The following is a 23,911-nucleotide window of genomic DNA, read 5'->3' on the forward strand; positions in this document are numbered from 1 at the left end:
CTGTGAAACTTATCTTCATAAATTTCGAATGGGTTTGTAACGTCTTGCAAATATACTTCTGTGGGGCATAGGAACGTTCCGGGTACCTTCAAGTAAGTATATATCTCTATTGGGTCATCTTCAAAGAGTGTGGATCAGCTGAGGCTATTCATTGCATTGAGATAAATCAGTGAGAACTGCGTCTACTTCGTAGATCAGTGACGAAATAGGGACGACAGCGTCGTGTTGTCATGAGAAAATCGTTCACGCGTGTCCGGTCGAAGGCGAAAATAAATCTGGCAACGCTATCTCGGAAAATGCCGTCTGTAAATCGATGCTTAACTGAGCAGAGAGAATTGGCGCGCACTCAACGCTGAGTACCAATCGATTTTTAGTTGAGTGGAGATTCGCATTTAAGCAGTACTCAGTTGAGGAGAAGAATTGGGCTCCACCCTTAGTCTTAGAGAGAGAGAGAGAGAGAGTCTTTATTTTCATCGAACCAAAATACATAACAAACGGCAGTGATGGTGGTACAGAAAATATGCGTGCACGGTATTCGGTATTAGATAGGAATGATCGATAAGACCGTGAAGGTCATCCAGTCTGATCACACCAGCACACTTGACTCAGAACAAACAGTCTGGCTGTAAAAAAATGTTTAGTTAAGAAAGGAAAATAGAAAAAAATTAAACAATGGTAGCAAATGATCAATGAAGCAATGTCTGGGCGAGGTAGGGTAACAGTGTTAGTGTAACGACAAGATGTGATCATGTAGGGCTTTTTTGAATCTATTATAAGGCAATTCACGGATATGTGATGGTAATGCATTCCAGATGATAGGTCCCGAGTAGTCGATAGATCTCTTAGTTAGGTTGCTATTGGGTTGGGGTAAGTAGACGTTTCCTTTAGACGAAGATCTCGTGTAATGGGAATGGACATGTTTAGCAGGTATGAAAAAGTCATCAAACACAGGAGGCAGACTATTGGAAAAATATTTGTGAACAACTTTTGATACTTCGAAGCGATATAGTTCATCAACTCGCAAAATTCGATGCTTACGGTAGTAAGGCGATAAATTGGTACGTAAAGATACAGATGAGATCAGCCGTATCGCACGGTTTTGCAGGGTTCGAATTCTGCACAAAAATGTTGTACATGCATTTCCCCATACTACGATTCCATATTGCAGATGCGAGTGGAAAAGAGAGAAGTAGATGGTTCGTAGTACTGATCTGGAAACCAAAGATTGGAGACGGGTCATTATTCCCACACACCGAGCTAGTTTTGATATTGTGCATCCAGATATTCCTACAATTCAAGACATGCTATCTCGCCTATGCCACTTCTACAAAGAATATTGCCAGCCGTACATACGCAATCTTTAACTACTGCAACATTGTTTTCCATGTTAAATTAATACACTGATTGCTTGTTGAATGATTTAACTGACTGACTAGGCTGATACTGTGAATGAGGTATCTCAACCATCTCCGCTGCTATCTCTTGCACTTCATTAGGCTCGTCAGGCATATCTTGATTCTTGCTCGGAAGACTTGTACTGCTGAAAATGGAAGGTAAAAAGTGATAATTTTACATCATTTTAGGAAACAGATATAGTGTATCTTGCAAAGATTTTGGATACCTTCAATAAGAAAATGGTAGGTTGGGAATGGGGACATACTCAATCACCTGTTGCCTGCTTTACGCCTCTTTCTTGAACGTATTTCCTTACCATCATGTGGTATTGGATAGGGATACTGCTCCGTAGGACCAATCTGGTTGTGAAAATGCTGAGGTAAGGAGAACTAGACTAATAATTCAAGCAATGGTTTGGTTTTTGGACAATGTACCTTGGAGCATACATACGAGAATCTTCTAATCGAATCAGGATTTAGCTGACTATGAGGACGTCGGCAGGCCTTAATCCATATTTTACATTCTTCCATGCGTATTTTTGGCTTTGTAAAAGGTATGAACTGCACATCAGGATTACGGTCTGGGTAGCGACTGTCACTGTTACAACGGCCATAGGAACAGTGTTTATGCGGCATTTGTATTGATAGATTCAATAAAAAAGCTATAAAAAATCAGGAATTTACTACTTACATACGGTAGCCTATATATGATGTAGTGGCCGTGTAGCGTGTAGGAAACTTATAGGATTCCTTAAATAGCTTTGAGCGCGCATAATTAATACCACAACCTATTCTGACTAAAGCCACCACTAACATATGCTATTCAGTACCGCTAACCTGCAGTATACAAATACTGGTAGCAATAAATTCCACTTCTTGCTTCACCCGAAAAGTTGTTAAATACTGCTGCGTAATTGCCTTCATTGCTGGGTGTAGTAGGGTATTTTGAATAGAAAACCGTGAACAGAATTACTGTAAATACATACTAGATCTATATTATTACCATTAATCAAAATCAGATATGCCTGATACAATGTAATTGAACTATGACTTCATCCGTTCACCTTTTTGACATAGAGTAAGAGCTCACAAATAGTAAGTTTGCCCTATGTCGCGGTTTGTTTACATCACACTGCCATCTGATTGGTCCGTGTCAAAGGTCACGTAAGTGTCTATTTCTTACGAGTACGATCACGGCCCACGGTTCACGGTCTACTATCTATTGTTTCCTTCATGGAAATGACAATTTTCAAGTCCTTGTCTTTCATCTGCAGCTTCTTCACATTTTTGTCTGTGTATGTATCAGAGTTGGATCAATTGTAATTTGTAATTGTAATTGAATGTAATTAATTACATTTTTCAATGTAATTGTAATGTAATTGTAATTGAAGCATTTTTATTTTATGTAATTGTAATTGTAATTTGACAAAAATTTTGCTCAATTACAATTTCAATTACATTAAATTGCTATTGAGACCTGACAAGCACATATAAAATAATTGACTTATAATGCATTCTCTTTAAATGTCGACAAGGAATTTGGTGGATCCATTCGCGGAAGCCCTTGACTGCGCCCTTGCGGGCGAAGTTTTTTTCTATTTTTACCGCTATGCTGGCCTAGGCTGCCATTGTATACAATTTTTAGATTACGAACCAACGGATGGATTCGCAACACGTGACTCACGATTGAATACGCCGAGAAGCGAACTGCTGAGCCGGCTAAAAGCAGCAGAATTGATATTCCCATAGCTGGCGATCCAAGCGTCGAAATTTGATATGTATGGTCCTAATCGAAAGCTAGTGTCGCACTGATTCCGCAATAAAAGTATATTTTCAGGCAATGGTACCATCCCAAAATAGTCGTGAAAGTCTGGGAATCGGCATTGTTCTGAACAATCGCTAGGCGTAATTGGTAATTGTTGTGGTCATGCTGCTGCAGCGCTCTCACTTTTCAGAACAGTCGGCCTTAAACGGCTATTTTGGAGCAGTTACATTGCCCTGACGAGATTTTATTTTGTATTTTCGGAATTAGTACATCAATAGCTTACGATAAAGAACAGATGCATCGAATTTGGACGCATGGATCGCCAGCTCTAGGACCACAAAGTTTGCTGCTTTTAGCCGGCTCTGCAGTACGATTGTCGGTGCATTCATCCGTGACTCACATCTTGGGCATCTATCCGTGGGTTGGCAATCTACAATACGATTTCAGATCACGATGCTGCATCGTTATTTCGTCTGGCTAACTAACCAGACCACTGGGTATTATATAACGTCTTATCTGACAAAGCACGGTTTTGTTTTCACTCCTCATCCTAATTCCTACGTCCCTCGATAAAAATAATATTATTTCTTTAATTATATACTATATACGCAAATCCAACACGTGCATATGTTATAATACTTTTTCAACGGCATACTACACCCTATCCTTAATCCTAACCCATAGGAAATTAGGTAAATAACATTTTACATTTCCAATTACGTGAGCCATAATTACCAAGCATACAAAACACGCTTACATTACGTCACAATGACATCTCACATAGCATACTATGTACGCACATAAACGCATTTATTACCACACAATCTGAACTAGACTTGAATTGTTGTTAAATACGACGCTACGGTTGTCAAGGAGCACGGTTGAATTTATGATTATTCAATTACATGTTCAACAGCAGCAATTGTAATTGTAATTGTAATGTAATTGAAGCATGCAAGGAGTAATTGTAATTGTAATTTGATATTTTTAGCATGAAGTAATTGTAATTGTAATGTAATTGAAACATTCATGAAAGTAATTGTAATTGTAATTGAACTGAAATAATGTAATTGATCCAACTCTGGTATGTCTAGATAACTAACCTACGGATAGATATACAACACCCGTCGTCACGCTTGCTTGCTCGGAGGAAAATACTGCTAAACAATCTGAACGCAACGTAATTGCCAATCCTACAGCTGACGACCCGAGCGCTCAAATCAAATAAAGTTGGTCTTATTTGAAAGCTACTGTCGCACTGATTCCGAAGATATACATTAAAATCAGATCAGGACGATGGAACCGCCTCGAAATCCACCGCAAAGTACGAAAATCGGCATTTTTCTAAACAATCGCAACGACGCATCACAATGGCCATAACAATGCCCCTTGCACGGTTGCGATTGTTCAGAACAATATCGATTTTCAAACTTTGCGGTGTATTTCGAGGTGGTTCCATCGTCCTGATGAGACTGTAATGTACATATTCAGAATCAGTGCGACAGTAGCTTTCAAATAAGACCAACTTTATTTAATTTGAGCGCTCGGGTCGTCAGCTGTGGGATTGGCAATTACGTTGCGTTCAGATTGTAGAGCAGTATTTTGCTCCGAGCAAGCAAGCGTGACGACCGGTGTTGTATATCTATCCGTAGGTTAGTTATCTATAGTGTATGACCGCAACCAGATTGACAAATCTATGGTAGGCCTATACATGTTAATGCAGATTTTTAAGCAACCTGCTGCAAGCTTCCTACGATGACCGCAGCACTTCTTGTTGCTTGAGGTTCCGCCAAGTCACAACAGTCCGAGCATTCCTCTCGCTCACAACGTCTACGGTACTTCCTGGATCGACCATTAGCATTCCTGTGCAACGCGCTCGAACGATGTTCTACCATATAATCATAGCTGCTCAGAAACGCAATCCACCTTGCCACCAAAGGAACACGGGGTTTGCACGAAGTGAGAAGCCAGCGAAATGACGAATTTTCAGTCCTCTGAATAAATGGTCTCCCCCAAAGGTAATGCCCGAAATGCTCAATTGCCCATCTTGCAGCATAAAGCTCTCGATATGTAGCGCTATACTTTCGCTGTATGATCATATCGGGGTTGTTTAACGACGTAAGCTTTAAATATTATAAATATCATATACTTTATGCTAAATTAATGGACGGTTTATTCACCTCTCATCAATTTAGTGTTCTAGAACCACTGAAGTCTCATGGAATTACAAAATACCGTGCTTTGCAAACAATGTAGAAGAATAGAAGCGAAGTTGGCTTGGTTCCCTGGGGACATCTATGCCTTTGTTAGGAATGTTCATCCAACGCTGAACGTTGCATAATGCGCAATGCTAATATATCCGAAAAGATCAAGGTGTACGGAGCTTGATGGAACAGGCAAGATTAAGCTTAATACGCTGCTTTTGATGGGGTATTTCCGTGGTTTCTATCGGTAAACGGACCTAAAAGTTCCGGTTGATATGCTAGTTATGTGGATATTCTCGAAGATATAATCGTAGTCTCCCATACGAACATCTTCTTAGAGCTACAAACATTCAATATACAAAAATTGTTGATTTGCCCCCTACATTATGGTGAAAACCTGCTACATACACCTATTTTATGCTTACTTCTTGATTTACACCCAAAGCTGTCATACACATAATATTTCGTTATAGTTCCGTTATACTGATGTTGAAGTCAATGTAAGATATATGATGAGCGATGAGTGAATGTTCCTTATGATAGTCGATAAAATATTCAAAGACAGTCAAGAGAATTAGGTAATTAAATAGGCGCGCTTATCAATGCGTCTTGAAAAGCTAGTTGACGGGAAGTGAATACCCTAGACCAGTGGTTCTCAACCTTTTTGGCTTCGCGGACCCCTTATGACCGTCACGGACCCTCGCGGACCCCCTCAAGTTTTAGTTCAATTATGGTGCAACCTTCATCTGTTTTGTGCAAATATGAACTGGAGGCTTGTGAGAAACAGCAAAATAAATGATTTTTCTTGAAAATAACATCATACTATCTATGTAGAAATTGGGAGACTTTTAATATTTCGAAGCTAATTTTGCTTCTGTATTTCTTGAAGTACGTGGTCGTGTCTTGGAAATCCTCGTCCTCGTTCTGATATGAACGAGTAGTGCCAAAAACCATTTCCACAAATATAGATGGCGGCTAATTCAATATTAACGCATAACGCTTCCGATGATAGTTTTGGTGTAATCGCAACATTTATGGCACCAAAATGAGGAAACATATATTTCATGAACATATCACGCCCAGCATCTACCGTAGGGACGGGCAACATACGAACCGCGGGCCGGATTCGGTCCGCGACGGCATTTTGATCGGCCCGCAGAGAGTTTCTACCGTCAAAGCGAAATCCTAATCTAAAAGCATAGACAAGTTTCATTCGCCGAATAATGGATCCAAGTTTTCTAACGTTAGAAAGCCTGTTATGAAACGACTTGTTCTGTTCGGGTTTGCATATATATTGACGAGCAAACATTTTCGACCATGAACAATTGAACATTAACAAGACAAGGCTGCATACCAATATAACTGGTGATAACAATTTCAGGGCTGGAGCGTAATGCTTTGATAGCAACGAAACACTCCTTGTTCCTAAAAAAACAGCCTTGTCGATAGGGCATCCGCGATAAGAATGCGCATAATCTGACTAATAGCCGAGCTTTAAGAGCAGGTATATCATTGTCCGATTTATGACGAGTGTCAGCCGACGATAGTCTTGTCATTTCAATATGTAGGCCTATATACTTTTCAATTGTATATTCAAGTTCTGTAACTCGAATAAACTGTTCAAATAGTGGTTATGCGGTATATCACAGGATAAAATGGATTTCGTGTGGCGAGGCTTCAATCCATGCATTGGGACAAATTAGGGAAACATTTCGGAGATTTTCAGTTCAAACGACTGTTCATATTCACTAATTTGATGAGACTGACAAGACAACTTCAAATCGAGAAGGTTTTGCAGACATTAACGACGTCACCCTTATTGACGTTACTATCTCCATATTTTTATTCTTTTCACAGACCCCAACAAAACGTCTCTAAACAGCAATATATGTTTGTATCAGCAGGTTATTGGAAAATGAGCAATGAAAATGAATTTCCACGCAACGATAGCTCATGTCAGGCGATTATTATGATGATATCATGAGATTTTAGCAGTTGTGGTGCGAAACTGCCTCATGCTTTCTCAAAATAAAAAATAAAATAAAAATTAGGTTATCAACCATTTAAAAAATTTAGAGGTCTCGCGGACCCCCTGAAATTGCTTCGCGGACCCCTAGGGGTCCGCGGACCCCCGGTTGAGAACCGCTGCCCTAGACAAGTCCGAAGCTGTCTATATTGCAGCATATTAGAGATAGCTTGTGCAATAGCCCTAAATACAACAAAATTAGGAGAGTTGATATCGCAATAGGTACGATTCCTAGACAATTCAAATTTGTTGAGAATTAGGATTTTTTTGCATCCATCTGCGATAACCGTATACTGCGTATTGCTATTTGGAAAGGCTCCAATAGCATAGCTAGCATCAGCATTCTGGAAACTTGCATTAGCTTATTTTTTAATAATCATTGAAATCGTGTAAATTATAATAGTGAACGTCTTTTGTACAAGCTAATTATTTTCATCAACAACACAAGATAATTGATAAATTTAACTAAAAAATTAATAAGATATTCACAAAGCAACAATATTATTAGAATAATCAGTGGTAGTGAAACAATGACAACACAAGAAAATTGCTAATTTCACGCAAAAAATCTCAAGATATTCATTATATTAGGCAATTTTTTGATATTATTACTTAGGATTGTGTCTCATTATTACTGTAAAATGATAGCATTTTGTAGTGCATACGGTAAGGCACTGCGACACTATCCATTGGGTAAGAATGTATTCAGTTAATTCCCTGTAGAGGCCAGCTGTTGTATCATATGGATTTTGAAAGGAAATTGAGAGACACACATTATATGTTTGCACGTTACACATAAAGAAATTAGGCTACAATGTAGCGTTCGCGTTGAGTATAAGTGTGACGGTGAAGATATGGCGCCAGAAATTTCACAACGGGTTAACAAACACGGTAGCTGGAGCGTAACTGGTCTTATTCACAATATACATTTGAGTACACATCTAACACATTACTATAGTACAGGGTGGAGAGATCTGCTTCATGCGCGACCTGCATATCAAACAATCTTATCTCATCACAAAAAAAAATCAAAATACGAATTTATGACGTCACAATTAAATGTTGACTATCGAATGAAGTTTATTATTGTGTAATGATACGATGCACCTTCATAAGGGTTGCAAGGTGTGTGAATTTTGTGTATCTCTAATTCTAATTAAACTCGGAGCTTGTTGTACAAAAGTGTTCACCGTTATAAGCTACGATGATTTCAATGAATAACCAAAAAAAATATTATTTTCAATTATTATTCCAAAGTTAGAACCAAAACAATAACATTTAAAAAATGGAATATTTTAATAATATTTGAATCATGTTTTGTTGCTTATACCAACTTAAGCCAATTATTTTCATTAACAACACGAGATAGTTGCTAACAATGATAAGATATTCACAATAGTAGCCAATTTTTATATTAGTTTGTGAGATTTGATACTAATTTTTTATTAATTATTGAAATCACGTAGAATAAAATGTTTATAACCGGGTGGTAATGAGGCGACAAATGTGTAATAGCGTGGGGGCGGGCGGTGCGACGCGACAATTTATTAATAGCGGCGCGGTGTCGGTGGCGGTAAATGTAATGATTACGTCATTATGTTGATTGCCCTAGCGGCTGAGATATGATTACGTCATTTATGCAATCTCTCATACCGCTCTCATAATAACTACGCAATCATAAAGACGTATTTATCATGCAAGCCTAAGCCAATCAACAATCATAATGACGTAATTATTATCGTGACGTAAACATTTCTCAGCGTTATTGGACTGGAACTATGCAATTTCTCATGCAATCAAAACCTCTCTCGTATTAGAACCACGCCAACATTGTTCTGCGTTCTGATTGGCTAAGAGATGTCACGTGACAAAATACTCGACGTTGATTGGACGGCATCCCGTTACCGGCTCTAATACTACTAATTAGCACAATATTGCACATACCAACAAATTCAAAAAATCACTCTCCTAACCACAAAATCAAAGTTTGCAATGAACTATATTGATTTTTGGAAGATTCTAGGTGAGAGTGATCTGGAAATATCAATTAGAACCCGGGAACGAAAATCGTGTTACACGGTTAAACAGGAGAAACCTTCCACCTCTTTCCTCACTTATATTTTCCAGGTTTTCGGGGAAGCAACGATCTCATCCATGTAAAAACATCAATCATCATGGTGGCTCTCTGTCTCGCAAAAAACTGCGGGGATTACAAATTGCATCATTAAGCCCCTTGGTTCTCAACAGGGAGTCCGCGAAGCATTTTGGGAGGCTTCTTAAGTTCTAAAATGATTGATAACCAAATTTGTATTTATTTAAGTAGAGAAAGCGTGAGACAGTTTCGCTTCACAATTGCTAAGACTTTAGGACTCACATCATTAAAATGGTCGCCTGAGATGAAATATCCTACTGTGCAAACTCATTTTAATTGTCAAATTCCCAATAGCCTGCCAATGCAAATACATTCCCGTTTAGAGATGTTTTGTTTGGGTTTGTGCAGAAAAGAAATGTTGGAAGTAGCAAGGTCAAACACGGTGACTTCGAAATGTTTACAAAACATTTTGGATGTGGAGTTGTCAGTCGCAGAAAATTAGATGACAGTAGTTTATAATAAAAGTTCCAGAATTTTTTTCCCAATCTGTCCCAATGAAAGAATAGAAAATGACCACTGTATAACTTCACGATGAGATGCTGGATAGATATGACCAAGCTTGACGTGATATGTTCATTAAAAACTCACACCAAAACTTTCGTCGGAAGGGTTACGCGTTCATATTAGGCTACATTCTCCGCCACCCATCTTTATCGGAATAGATTTTCGGCACTCGTTCATATCAAATCGAAGACGCGTACTCCCATGATAACAAATACCGCTGCAGAATCCGCTAAGAAATGATAATAGTCTATCTAATTTCTACATATTGTGTGGTGTTATTTTAAATAAGGTCGTTTTTGGCTGTTTATTACTAGCCTACAATTAATATATGCACTAGGCAGATAACGGTAGCACGGTAAATGAGGTCATATTTTGAACGAGAACTTGAAAGGGACCGTTGGGATCCACGACGGTCCAAAAGGGATCCGCGAAAACAAAAATGTTGAGAACCGCTGCTTTAGACTTCATCCCGAGTCCATGAAAGCGAAGTTTCAGTCTCATGCTGGCGAACCGTTTGCGGTGCTCGGCGTTTATCGTGATCTCCAAACGTCAAATCAAAGTAGGCTACTCCTTGTAATTGCACTTAGTGAAATTTCACATATTTATTCGCTCCATGTTAAATGTGTTCTCGTAATATATGCAGCAGAACAAATCTATGTCATTAAGACTTTTTATCTGTCTAGCTATATCATCCATTTTTTAGCATCCTTAATACACCCATGAACTGAAATTTCTGAAAATGATAGCAAGGGACAGTAAATAGTACTGAAAAGTGTCGGAAAGCGTGTTAAATTTGAGCCCACTAATCTTCGATGATGGGATAAGTGTCATTTGCCCCTTTCTGTAGCTCATAGGAGGAGGGGGTAATTGACGTAATCTGTGTGGAAAATAGTCTCTAAATGAGAATTTTCAGGATGAAACCAACTATCAGTGCCGTTTCAGTGCCCCCAATTAGCGAGAATCGACTGAACAGCGGCACGCGATCTCCCGCAGGTTATTATAAATTCGTATGCGAAATGGTGTGATTGAAATCATAAAAGTTCATATTTATATATATATTGACATTTGCGGAGCTTCTTGGAGGTACAGAAATTCAATATTTTGTGATACGATTGTTGATAGACAATGTTATTTCCAATTCCCTACTGGTCGCTGACGATTACCCTTGACGAGTGTCAGCCTAAAATATCCGGGTTCATTTCAATATGAATATACTATCCAATTATATATGGATATGAAAAATTAGATTCAATCGAAATATATTACCAATATAAACGTGTTACACTACTCACAGCATGGTTCAAGGTTACATGCTCGCGATTGGAAAGCACCAGCGTTGGATGGATCCGAACATTCAGACAGGGACGGAGCATCTGGGCCATCACTGGCAGCGCATCGCCTGCTTCTGAAGGACTGACCGTTGCCGCACGTTTCCGAACATTGCGTATAGATGGTCCATTGGGTCCAGGAATCTGCATTATTGAATTGAGATGTTTTAAGGCTGACACACAATTTAGCAGTTTCAGGCTAGCATCCATAGCATTAACGTAAAACAGTACGTCAGAATTGTACAAACTAGCAGTCTAGTTAATTATTCGTTAACTAACTACTCGTTTCTTGAGTAATTCTAGCTCTCGTTGTGCATTTCATAAATTTTGGTCGTCAAACAACTAGAAAACATGTGTTGTCGTTTTGGCCTGAATCGTGATACCAGTGTTCTGTTGTGTGATTTTATTGCAGCCATTGTTAGGTTAGAGTCATCAGGACAAACTGTGAAGAAGCCAGTGGGTTGCTTTTTGGGTTCGAAACACCTTCCATATCACACTTACACTGCTGTCATGTGGAAAGCTTCAGAATCGAATCTATTTAGGTGTTTTAGTTCAGATTTCAAAGGTCATTAGTTGTAGTTCTAGTGTCCAGTTTTGAAAAGTGACAAGTTCTAGTTGTATTGGTAGTTATACATTCTGAACATCAAGTAGTTTTTATAACTTCACAGCAGGTGATAAGTGCAATACTATCGTAAACCATGAATACGAATCATGTACTAACAGCAAGGTGCCACGTTGCACGGCTTTGGTTGGAGAGCTCCCCAATTTAGTGGATCGGGACAGCTTGATAGGGATGGCGAATCGATATTAGTAGCAAGATCCACGCATCTCCTGGACCTGCTGATTTGCCCATTTCCGCAGGATGCGGAACATGTGGTGTATTCGCTCCAGGCTGTCCAACCATCTGTACATAATATTATCCAATCAGTCACAGTGAAAATGGTACATGCAAATTTTGCAATATGTGCCATTTATAACTATTAGTGTGAAATCTTTACTCCTAATGCTGGTTGACAGCTAGTTCGGAGTAAATCCTAAACTCATTACACAGAACACAGCAAATTTTTCAAATATATTCCCGAAGCAACTATATTGAGAGGCATTCATCCATTGTCGAATATGAAGTGGACACAGCGTTTTGCGGTACAGTTATCCAAAATCATTACCAGAACATGGAGAAATATTGACGTCACCACCGATACCAACGATATACCTACGACACGATAGTTATATAACAGCCGATAAATAAACTAACAAAAAGTTTGTACTATATCCTGAGGTGTAATAATTTTTTAAAGTCGTCACGTCTAGTTTTAGTTCCAGATGCTGGTTTTGAAAAATGAGTAGTACTAGTTCTTGTTGCGCTTTTAGCAGTTATGGACAGGGCTTTGGAGCCGGAGCCGGAGCAAGGAGCTGGAGCCTTGGAGCCGTGCATTTTCACCGAAACCGGAGCCGCAGCTCCACATAAATTTCAGCCGGAGCTGGAGCCCGTTATTTGAAGTGTAGCTCCGGCTCCGACGTATTTCATAAGATGCTATTATATATGCAACAACCATATCTGCTGATTTCACATAATTTACCAGCAGGCCTGAATTTTAATGCAGTGCACAGCAATGGCATGGAGTATAGTGCGTTCTAGTGCAACTATGATGTTATCGACAATTGACAAGTATTTATTGTGACGTCACAAGCCGGCACGGCGGCACCTATGTCTTCGTTGCTGCGTCCGTTGCTACTGACGTCTGACAGACTCTAGATTACTATAGATAACTAACCTATGGGTAGATTAGTAATATTAGGCTTACCATATTTTGGAAATCAAAAAAGAGGACACTTTTTCAGAAATTTGCAACTGGCAAATCCGGAGTCAAATTCTCAAAAACCGGTTAATTTTTCCCACTTCGTGATCGGTTGACTAAAAAAAAGGTCATCACTTCCGCCCAGAGCTCAAAATAACATTTTTTACTCCACTTTGCCGAATGGATGACTAAAAAAAAAAAAAAGGTCATCTTTTCGCTCAGAGCTAAAATCACCGTTTTCACTCCAAAATACCCCCCGGAGCTTCACTTCAGTACTAATATGCGGCATATCACTCGCAATTTGCTCTAAATCTGCCTAAATTTTCAAAAAAGAGGACAAAATCTCAAAAAAAGAGGACAAAAGGGCGTCATCCGAGGACACTTTCAAAAAAGTCAAAAAAGAGGACGTATGGTAAGCCTAAGTAATATATATAGACCAGGAATGGCGAACCTTTTCGGCTAAAGGGGTACATGCAATTGACGAACGAGTGCGCGGTCGACTAGCCGCGCCAAGTGGGTAATATTTTCAAAGTTAATAAATATATATTCCGTCCTTACTGGCGAATTGTATATCGGAGATTATAGCGTTGGAAGGGAATATGAATGAAGTTCTTCGTTGAGATAAGTTGAGCAAGATATATTTCGGGCTATTATTGACATTTTGTGCATGCTTGCTTAGATGTGTATTGATAGTCAAATGGTGTTTCGAATAGCAGTCCAGCACATTACTTGCTTGTTTGCGTTAGGCTTCTAAAATAGGACTTGATATAAATGGTTACTTTGACTTTTCCGTGTCCTGAAATTTCAGATTGGCGGCAGTGAATAGCGTGATACTTGTCAAGTTATTAGTGCTCTGAACGTAATGCGTGCTACTGGTCCGTTGATATTTTATTGCTAAACCGCGGAAGAGTGTCGGTTCCGGTCACCGAATCTTGGCGTGTTGTGGTTATGGCTTAGACATCATTTGTTAGTGCATTCATTAAGGTATGTATATTAACGAAACATGGGATATGCTCAACCAATTTATTTTGTCTGTCTGCTATATCTGTGCCTGAATTTACAATCATGTATGTTCGTTACAACGGTTGACATTTCAACTGTAGGCTACAGCCTAATACTCTTGTAATAATTTCTGATTAAATTTGTGATACTCATTTCAGTTGATCCACGAGTTATTTTGTTGCTATATTTAGCCTTTATTTTACGATGGAGACTGAGGCCATGAAGTGATTGCGATATGCCCAAATATCAGTATAAGTCTGATGGTGAATTGAAAAGAATGCAGCGTTGGCAAAGGCAGCAGTTCACAAAATATCATCCTCTAAGCATTGGTTCAACCTGCAGCGACAATAGCCATGGTCAGCCGATTATCACTGCTAAAGATATCTGGCTCACAGTACATCGCACAAATATGAGGCCAGTGGAATTACCCGGAGATCAGAGACTACGCCGAGCCTGAACTTGGGAGAAATCATTCACAATTGGGCTCTGAATGAAGCTAGCGTGCCACACAGTGAATAGGCTGCTGATTGCAGCTCAGCGTTGTTTGGTCCTATTCTTCCCGCCGAGGCTCAGACTTGTTTGATAAACCAGATTTTGTCTGCATTTCAATTCAAGAGCAGGAATAGTTGTATCAAACTTGTCCTGGAAAGAAGATCTCTCTGTATCTCGACTGAAATCAATATGTCGTTTTATGCATTTTATATGGCTGTCTGTCTTCATTTGACCGGTATCATGTATGTATGATCATATGTATGCTCGTGGTGGACTTTATTATAACTAGAACTATAATGAAATATATTGTCAAATTGTGATATCTTACAAACATAAGGGTCAGTATGTATGCCAGAAAGCAACAATGATTCAGGTAGCGATAAGGCTAATAGCGGTTGTAAGCTGCAGTAGCGAGAGGGTTAATGAACGGCAACAACGGGTTAATGAGTCTGCAGCTAAAGTGCGAAAATTGTTTCTTTTTAGGCATCATTTTGACATCGAATGCGCATGATACGCCGGGTGATCGCATCCCATTTTGTTGACTGGGTGTGTGATAGAAGAAAGCTCCGGAGCTGAAGCAATTAAAATTTACTGCTGCTCCAAAGCCCTGGTTATGGCGCGAAACTGTCTCGTGATTTCTCTAATTAAAAAAAGGGTTATTAACCATTCTGTACATTTAACGATGGTATTAATTCGGATACAGTTAATACAGTTATGTGCAAATTTCAATGTACCAAATGCCTGTGCTTTGTGATTTGATTTTAATAACAAAAGTTCTAATTCGTTGCCTATTATTGTGCAAAGTCAGAATTAACCCTATGCCAGACAGAAAAATGGTCAAAAGTTGGTTCTAATTTGCTTTGCGAAAAAGCAATCGATAGCCTACGACTAACGCGTCGAAGTATTTAAGTGAAGGCATTTATAGAATATAACTTCTTGGTCGATGCCATTAAAAATGGACTGGGAGCGATCAAAGGCAGTTTGGTAAATATCCATTTCCTATTGGGCTAATCAGTATAACCATGCACAATATTGCACATACTAACAAATTCAAAAAATCACTATCCTAACCACAAAATCAAAGTTTGCAATGAACTATATTGATTTTTGGAAGATTCTAGGTGAGAGTGATCAGGAAATATCAATTAGAACCCGGGGACGAAAATCGTGTTACACGGTGTAATAGGAGAAACCTTCCACCTCTTTTCTTCACTCATATTTCCCAGGTTTTCATGGAAGCGACGATCTCATCGATGTAAAAACATCAATCATCATGGTGGCTCTTTTTCTCGCACAAAACTACAGGGATTACAAATTGCATCATTAAGCCCCGTGGTTCTCAACAAGGGGTCCGCGATGCATTTTGGGGGGCTTCTAAAGTTCTAAAATGATTGATAACCAAATTTGTATTTATTCAATTAGAGAAAGCGTGAGACAGTTTCGCTTCACAATTGCTAAGACTTTAGGACTCACGTCATTAAAATGGTCGCCTGAGATGAAACATCCTACTGTGCAAACTCATTTTGATTGTCAAATTCCCAATAGCCTGCCAATGCAAATATATTCCTGTTTAGAGATGTTTTGTTTGGGTTTGTGCAGAAAAGGAATGTTGGAAGTAGCAAGGTCAAACACTGTGACTTCGAAATGTTTACAAAACATTTTGGATGTGGAGTTGTCAGTCGCAGAAAATTAGTTGACAGTCGTTTATAATAAAAATTCCAGAATTTTATTCCTAATCTGTCCCAATAAAAGAATAGAAAATGATCACTGTATAACTTCAAGATGAGATGCTGGATGGATATGAACAAGCTTGACGTGATGTGTTCATTAAACACTCACACCAAAACTTTCGTCGGAAGGGGTATTCGTTTATATTAGGCTACATTCTCCACCACCCATCTTTATCGAAATAGATTTTCGGCACTCGTTCATATCAAATCGAAGACGCGTACTCCCAAGATAATAAATACCGCTGCAGAATCCGCTAAGAAATGATAAAAGTCTATCTAATTTCTACATATTGTGTGGTGTTATTTTAAATAAGGTCCTTTTTGGCTGTTTATCACTAGCCTACAATTAATATATGCACTAGGCAGATAACGGTAGCACGGTAAATGAGGTCATATTTTGAACGAGAACTTGAAAGGGACCGTTGGAATCCACGACGGTCCAAAAGGGATCCGCGAAGACAAAAATGTTGAGAACCGCTGCTTTAGACTTCATCCCGAGTCCATGAAAGCGAAGTTTCAGTCTCATGCTGGCGAACCGTTTGCGGTGCTCAGCGTTTATCGTGATCTCCAAACGTGATATCAAAGTAGGCTACTCCTTGTAAGTGCACTTAGTGAAATTTCACATATTTAATCGCTCCATGTTAAATGTGTTCTCGTAATATATGCAGCAGAACAAATCTAGGTCATTCGGACTTTTTATCTGTCTAGCTATATCATCCATTTTTTAGCATCCTTAATACACCCATGAACTGAAATTTCCGAAAATGATAGCAAGGGACAGTAAATAGTACTGAAAAGTGTCGGAAAGCGTGTTAAATTTGAGCCCACTAATCTTCGATGATGAGATAAGTGTCATTTGCGCCTTTCTGTAGCTCAAAGGAGGAGGGGGTATTTGACGTAATCTGTGTGGAAAATAGTCTCTAAATGAGAATTTTCAGGATGAAACCAACTATCACTGCCGTTTCAGTGCCCCCAATTAGCGAGAATCGACTGAACAGCGGCACACGATCTCCCGCAGGTTATTATAAATTCGTATGCGAAATGGTGTGATTGAAATCATAAAAGTTCGTATTTATATATATATTGACATTTGCGGAGCTTCTTGGAGGTACAGAAATTCAATATTTTGTGATACGATTGTTGATAGACAATGTTATTTCTAATTCTCTACTGGTCGCTGACGATTACCCTTGACGAGTGTCAGCCTAAAATATTCGGGTTCATTTCAATATGAATATACTATCCAATTATATATGGATATGAAAAATTAGATTCAATCGAAATATATTACCAATATAAACGTGTTACACTACTCACAGCATGGTTCAAGGTTACATGCTCGCGATTGGAAAGCACCAGCGTTGGATGGATCCGAACATTCAGACAGGGACCGAGCATCTGGGCCATCACTGGCAGCGCATCGCCTGGTTCTGAAGGACTGACCGTTGCCGCACGTTTCCGAACATTGCGTATAAATGGTCCATTGGGTCCAGGAATCTGCAATATTGAATTGAGATGTTTTAAGGCTGACTCACAATTTAGCAGTTTCAGGCTAGCATCCATAGCATTAACGTAAAACAGTACGTCAGAATTGTACAAACTAGCAGTCTAGTTAATTATTCGTTAACTAACTACTCGTTTCTTGAGTAATTCTAGCTCTCGTTGTGCATTTCATAAATTTTGGTCGTCAAACAACTAGAAAACATGTGTTGTCGTTTTGGCCTGAATCGTGATACGAGTGTTCTGTTGTGTGATTTTCTTGCAGCCATTAATAGGTTAGAGTCATCAGGACAAACTGTGAAGAAGCCAGTGGGTTGCTTTTTGGGTTCGAAACCCCTTCCATATCACACTTACACTGATGTCATGTGGAAAGCTTCAGAATTGAATCTATTTAGGTGTTTTAGTTCAGATTTCAAAGGTCATTAAATTGTAGTTCTAGTGTCTAGTTTTGAAAAGTGACAAGTTCTAGTTGTATTGGTAGTTATACATTCTGAACATCAAGTAGTTTTTATAACTTCACAGCAGGTGATAAGTGCAATACTATCGTAAACCATGAATACGAATCATGTACTGACAGCAAGGTGCCACGTTGCACGGCTTGGTTTGGAGAGCTCCCCAATTTAGTGGATCGGGACAGCTTGATAGGGATGGCGAATCGATATTAGTAGCAAGATCCACGCATCTCCTGGACCTGCTGATTTGCCCATTTCCGCAGGATGCGGAACATGTGGTGTATTCGCTCCAGGCTGTCCAACCATCTGTACATAATATTATCCAATCAGTCACAGTGAAAATGGTACATGCAAATTTTGCAATATGTGCCATTTATAACTATTAGTGTGAAATCTTTACCCCTAATGCTGGTTGACAGCTAGTTCGGAGTAAATCCTAAACTCATTACACAGAACACGGCAAATTTTTCAAATATATTCCCGAAGCCACTATATTGACAGGCATTCATTCATTGTAGAAAATGAAGTGGATACAGCGTTTTGCGGTACAGTTATCCAAAATCATTACCAGGACATGGAGAAATATTGACGTCACCACCGATACCAGAGATATACCTACGACACAGTGGCGGCTCGTCCTATAGGGCAACTGGGGCATTGCCCCACCTAAAATTCTGTTCAATAACAATTTAACCATTTATAGACGCACCGCGCTCAATATATACCGAGATCACAGCGAAACCCGCTTTCTTCTTGTGCTTTCGCTTGCAAATGCCCATACATAGAGAAGTCTCTGCGAAAATCGAATTCTCTTCTGTGTTTTCGCTTTGTGAATGCCTAGCCGGGGCTTGCCCCGGTAGCGCTCATAACAAGCTTTCACTATCTATTCTCTCAAAGCCGCGCACAATTAAGAAACGGTGATATACTCTCTCCTATTCGTAAAATGGCCGAGCAACCGGGGCATATATGCCTGTCGCCCCTAAGGTGTGATGTAACAATCGTATCTATATCTGAACTCGGATACCGTGATATGCGTTGAGTCGACCTTTGCTGGTATAGGTCGATTTTGATGGTGTTTCACACCATGATAATTCTTGAAACTTGGTATGTCATGTCGTGATGGTGGTATTTAATACTGTCCTAAGTTTCAGGGTTTCTACTCAAAGTTTAGGGTAGTAATTCCGTTTCCAAAGTCGAGTGTGTGCTGATCCGTCATGTATCGCAAACATATTTCACGCAAAGCCGGTATTGGTCTCCATTAATTTTAACGATGCTCCTTAGCTAGATCCGTCTTGAGCTTTTACATGGTATGTCTTGATTCGAACGCTGTGCCAAGTCTCAAGGTTGGCACTCAATGATTAGGGCAGCAATTTCGTTATCAAGTTCGAGTATGGTAGAGATGTGCGCTGATCTGACACTTAGCCTACCTAACGCATTGCGGATTTCACGCAAAAGCCGGTGTATCTGTGTTCCATACTGAGATAGGTGATGAGATGATGATATCATGAAACAGTTTACTAACATCCTCGGTTTGCATTCAAATATTTAGTTTTATTTTATATTCTCCAATGTCAATTTCACCGTGGAATGGTGGCCTTCGGGCCATTTGCTCACAATTACAACCCCTGTCAAGCGCGATAGCTGTTTCGTTTTCGGTGGCGGCTAACAGCTTATCGCTTGATCAGCCTATTCCTCAGTAAATTTTACGCAAAATTTGGCGTTGATCAATTCGTATTAATTTTGACAGTGTACCATACCGATAACGGTCATGAGGCTACTTCTCGATGATTTCATGTAAAAGTGTACCAAGTTTTCGGCTTTCATCCACGTATTTATTCGGTAATATATTTTCCGAAGGCGATTTTGCAGCAGACATATAGACAGTAGACACTATAGACCGTAAGCCGTATGTGTCGTGTGACAATCTCCAGCCTCAAGGTCAAAATCTTCCAAGCTGTACCGGGACCGAATTTCCGAGGCTGCTATCCGTAGTTCTTCAGAATGATGTTTTGGATTCAATATGACATTTCCTTGTCCAATCTATGAGATAACAATTGCGTATGTGTCCGAACTCGTTGACCTTTCCAGTAAGGCATACGCAATCTCTCGATTTATAGTCATTTCCATTTCTGCAGATAAGTAGTCAGGTCAAGTGCGAACATGAATCGTGTTGAATCTTTGCTCCGTACGCCGTTTAGCCAGCTGCCTTTAGAGCAAAAATTAAAGGTAAAGCGACTAGGTCCGTATCAGCCTAGAAATTGCCCATTGGTCCAATCGTACGCCGGAGGAAAACGCACTCGTGCCTTTTCTTCAGCGCATTTCGATAAAAATGAATTGCTTACTTATAGCGAGGATAAAAACGCCTTGTTTTGCTTTTACTGTCTTTTATTCGACAGTGCCGGTACCGGAAGCAGTGGCTCTTGTTGGAACAAAATTGGTTATCGCGATCTGAAGCATTTGTCAGAGCGTGTGAAAGCGCACCAAAAATCCCAAAATCATTGTTTACGGGAAATTCATGTGACCATCATGAACGTTGAAAAACGCTACTGTGACGTCATATTGATAACAAGTCGCTTGCGGCCCTTGCCCCACCACCCGATATTGTCACGAGCCGCCACTGCTACGACACGATAGTTATATAACAGCCGATAAATAAACTAACAAAATGTTTGTACTATATCCTGAGGTGTAATAATTTTTTAAAGTCGTCACGTCTAGTTTTAGTTCCAGATGCTGGTTTTGAAAAATGAGTAGTACTAGTTCTTGTTGCGCTTTTAGCAGTTATGGCCAGGGCTTTAGAGCCGGAGCCGGAGCAAGGAGCTGGAGCCCTGGAGCCGTGCATTTTCACCGGAACTGGAGCCGGAGCTCCACATAAATTTCAGCCGGAGCCGGAGCTGGAGCCCGTTATTTGAGGTGTAGCTCCGGCTTCGACGTATTTCATAAGATGCTATTATATATGCAACAACCATATCTGCTGATTTCACATAATTTACCAGTAGGCCTGAATTTTAATGCAGTGCACAGCAATGGCATGGAGTATAGTGCGTTCTAGTGCAACTATGATGTTATCGACAATTGACAAGTATTTATTATGACGTCACAAGCCGGCATGGCGGCACCTATGTCTTCGTTGCTGCGTCCGTTGCTACTGACGTCTGACAGACTCCAGATTACTATAGATAACTAACCTATGGGTAGATTAGTAATATATATAGACCAGGAATGGCGAGCCTTTTCGGCTAAAGGGGTACATGCGATTGACGAACGAGTCCGCGGTCGACTAGCCGCGCCAAGTGGGTAATATTTTCAAAGTTAATAAATATATATTCCGTCCTTACTGGCGAATTGTATATCGGAGATTATAGCGTTGGAAGGGAATATGAATGAAGTTCTTCGTTAAGATAAGTTGAGCAAGATATATTTCGGGCTATTATTGACATTTTGTGCATGCTTGCTTAGATGTGTATTGATAATCAAATGGTGTTTCGAATAGCAGTCCAGCACATTACTTGCTTGTTTGCGTTAGGCTTCTAAAATAGGACTTGATATAAATGGTTACTTTGACTTTTCCGTGTCCTGAAATTTCAGATTGGCGGCAGTGAATAGCGTGATACTTGTCAAGTTATTAGTGCTCTGAACGTAATGCGTGCTACTGGTCCGTTGATATTTTATTGCTAAACCGCGGAAGAGTGTCGGTTCCGGTCACCGAATCTTGGCGTGTTGTGGTTATGGCTTAGACATCATTTGTTAGTGCATTCATTAAGGTATGTATATTAACGAAACATGGGATATGCTCAACCAATTTATTTTGTCTGTCTGCTATATCTGTGCCTGAATTTACAATCATGTATGTTCGTTACAACGGTTGACATTTCAACTGTAGGCTACAGCCTAATACTCTTGTAATAATTTCTGATTAAATTTGTGATACTCATTTCAGTTGATCCACGAGTTATTTTGTTGCTATATTTAGCCTTTATTTTACGATGGAGACTGAGGCCATGAAGTGATTGCGATATGCCCAAATATCAGTATAAGTCTGATGGTGAATTGAAAAGAATGCAGCGTTGGCGAAGGCAGCAGTTCACAAAATATCATCCTCTAAGCATTGGTTCAACCTGCAGCGACAATAGCCATGGTCAGCCGATTATCACTGCTGAAGATATCTGGCTCACAGTACATCGCACAAATATGAGGCCAGTGGAATTACCCGGAGATCAGAGACTACGCCGAGCCTGAACTTGGGAGAAATCATTCACAATTGGGCTCTGAATGAAGCTAGCGTGCCACACAGTGAATAGGCTGCTGATTGCAGCTCAGCGTTGTTTGGTCCTATTCTTCCCGCCGAGGCTCAGACTTGTTTGATAAACCAGATTTTGTCTGCATTTCAATTCAAGAGCAGGAATAGTTGTATCAAACTTGTCCTGGAAAGAAGATCTCTCTGTATCTCGACTGAAATCAATATGTCGTTTTATGCATTTTATATGGCTGTCTGTCTTCATTTGACCGGTATCATGTATGTATGATCATATGTATGCTCGTGGTGGACTTTATTATAACTAGAACTATAATGAAATATATTGTCAAATTGTGATATCTTACAAACATAAGGGTCAGTATGTATGCCAGAAAGCAACAATGATTCAGGTAGCGATAAGGCTAATAGCGGTTGTAAGCTGCAGTAGCGAGAGGGTTAATGAACGGCAACAACGGGTTAATGAGTCTGCAGCTAAAGTGCGAAAATTGTTTCTTTTTAGGCATCATTTTGACATCGAATGCGCATGATACGCCGGGTGATCGCATCCCATTTTGTTGACTGGGTGTGTGATAGAAGAAAGCTCCGGAGCTGAAGCAATTAAAATTTACTGCTGCTCCAAAGCCCTGGTTATGGCGCGAAACTGTCTCGTGATTTCTCTAATTAAAGAAAGGGTTATTAACCATTCTGTACATTTAACGATGGTATTAATTCGGATACAGTTAATACAGTTATGTGCAAATTTCAATGTACCAAATGCCTGTGCTTTGTGATTTGATTTTAATAACAAAAGTTCTAATTCGTTGCCTATTATTGTGCAAAGTCAGAATTAACCCTATGCCAGACAGAAAAATGGTCAAAAGTTGGTTCTAATTTGCTTTGCGAAAAAGCAATCGATAGCCTACGACTAACGCGTCGAAGTGTTTAAGTGAAGGCATTTATAGAATATAACTTCTTGGTCGATGCCATTAAAAATGGACTTGGAGCGATCAAAGGCAGTTTGGTAAATATCCATTTCCTATTGGGCTAATCAGTATAACCATGCACAATATTGCACATACTAACAAATTCAAAAAATCACTATCCTAACCACAAAATCAAAGTTTGCAATGAACTATATTGATTTTTGGAAGATTCTAGGTGAGAGTGATCAGGAAATATCAATTAGAACCCGGGGACGAAAATCGTGTTACACGGTGTAATAGGAGAAACCTTCCACCTCTTTTCTTCACTCATATTTCCCAGGTTTTCATGGAAGCGACGATCTCATCGATGTAAAAACATCAATCATCATGGTGGCTCTTTTTC

At 39.6% G+C, this 23,911-nt stretch overlaps 1 protein-coding gene across 6 annotated transcripts in view; it reads right to left on the reverse strand.

Annotated features, from left to right (window-relative positions):
* LOC145442780 (uncharacterized) overlaps positions 1–23,911 on the reverse strand; it is a 290,597-nt gene that overhangs the window by 183,264 nt on the left and 83,422 nt on the right. For 4 of the 6 annotated variants that reach the window (XM_080320766.1, XM_080320764.1, XM_080320765.1 and 1 more), the window contains 4 exons: positions 18,472–18,654; positions 17,714–17,893; positions 12,095–12,277; positions 11,338–11,517 (listed from right to left, as the gene is read on the reverse strand). In XM_080320766.1, coding sequence (XP_080176892.1) covers positions 11,338–11,517; positions 12,095–12,277; positions 17,714–17,893; positions 18,472–18,654 — 726 coding nt within the window. The remainder of the gene's footprint in view (positions 1–11,337; positions 11,518–12,094; positions 12,278–17,713; positions 17,894–18,471; positions 18,655–23,911) is intronic. The other 2 variants (XM_080320768.1, XM_080320767.1) reach the window with 2 other exon arrangements.

Source organism: Botryllus schlosseri, chromosome 7 (genome assembly GCF_051294905.1).
Source record: "Botryllus schlosseri isolate E-star chromosome 7, Bs_hap1, whole genome shotgun sequence".
NCBI lineage: Eukaryota > Metazoa > Chordata > Ascidiacea > Stolidobranchia > Styelidae > Botryllus > Botryllus schlosseri.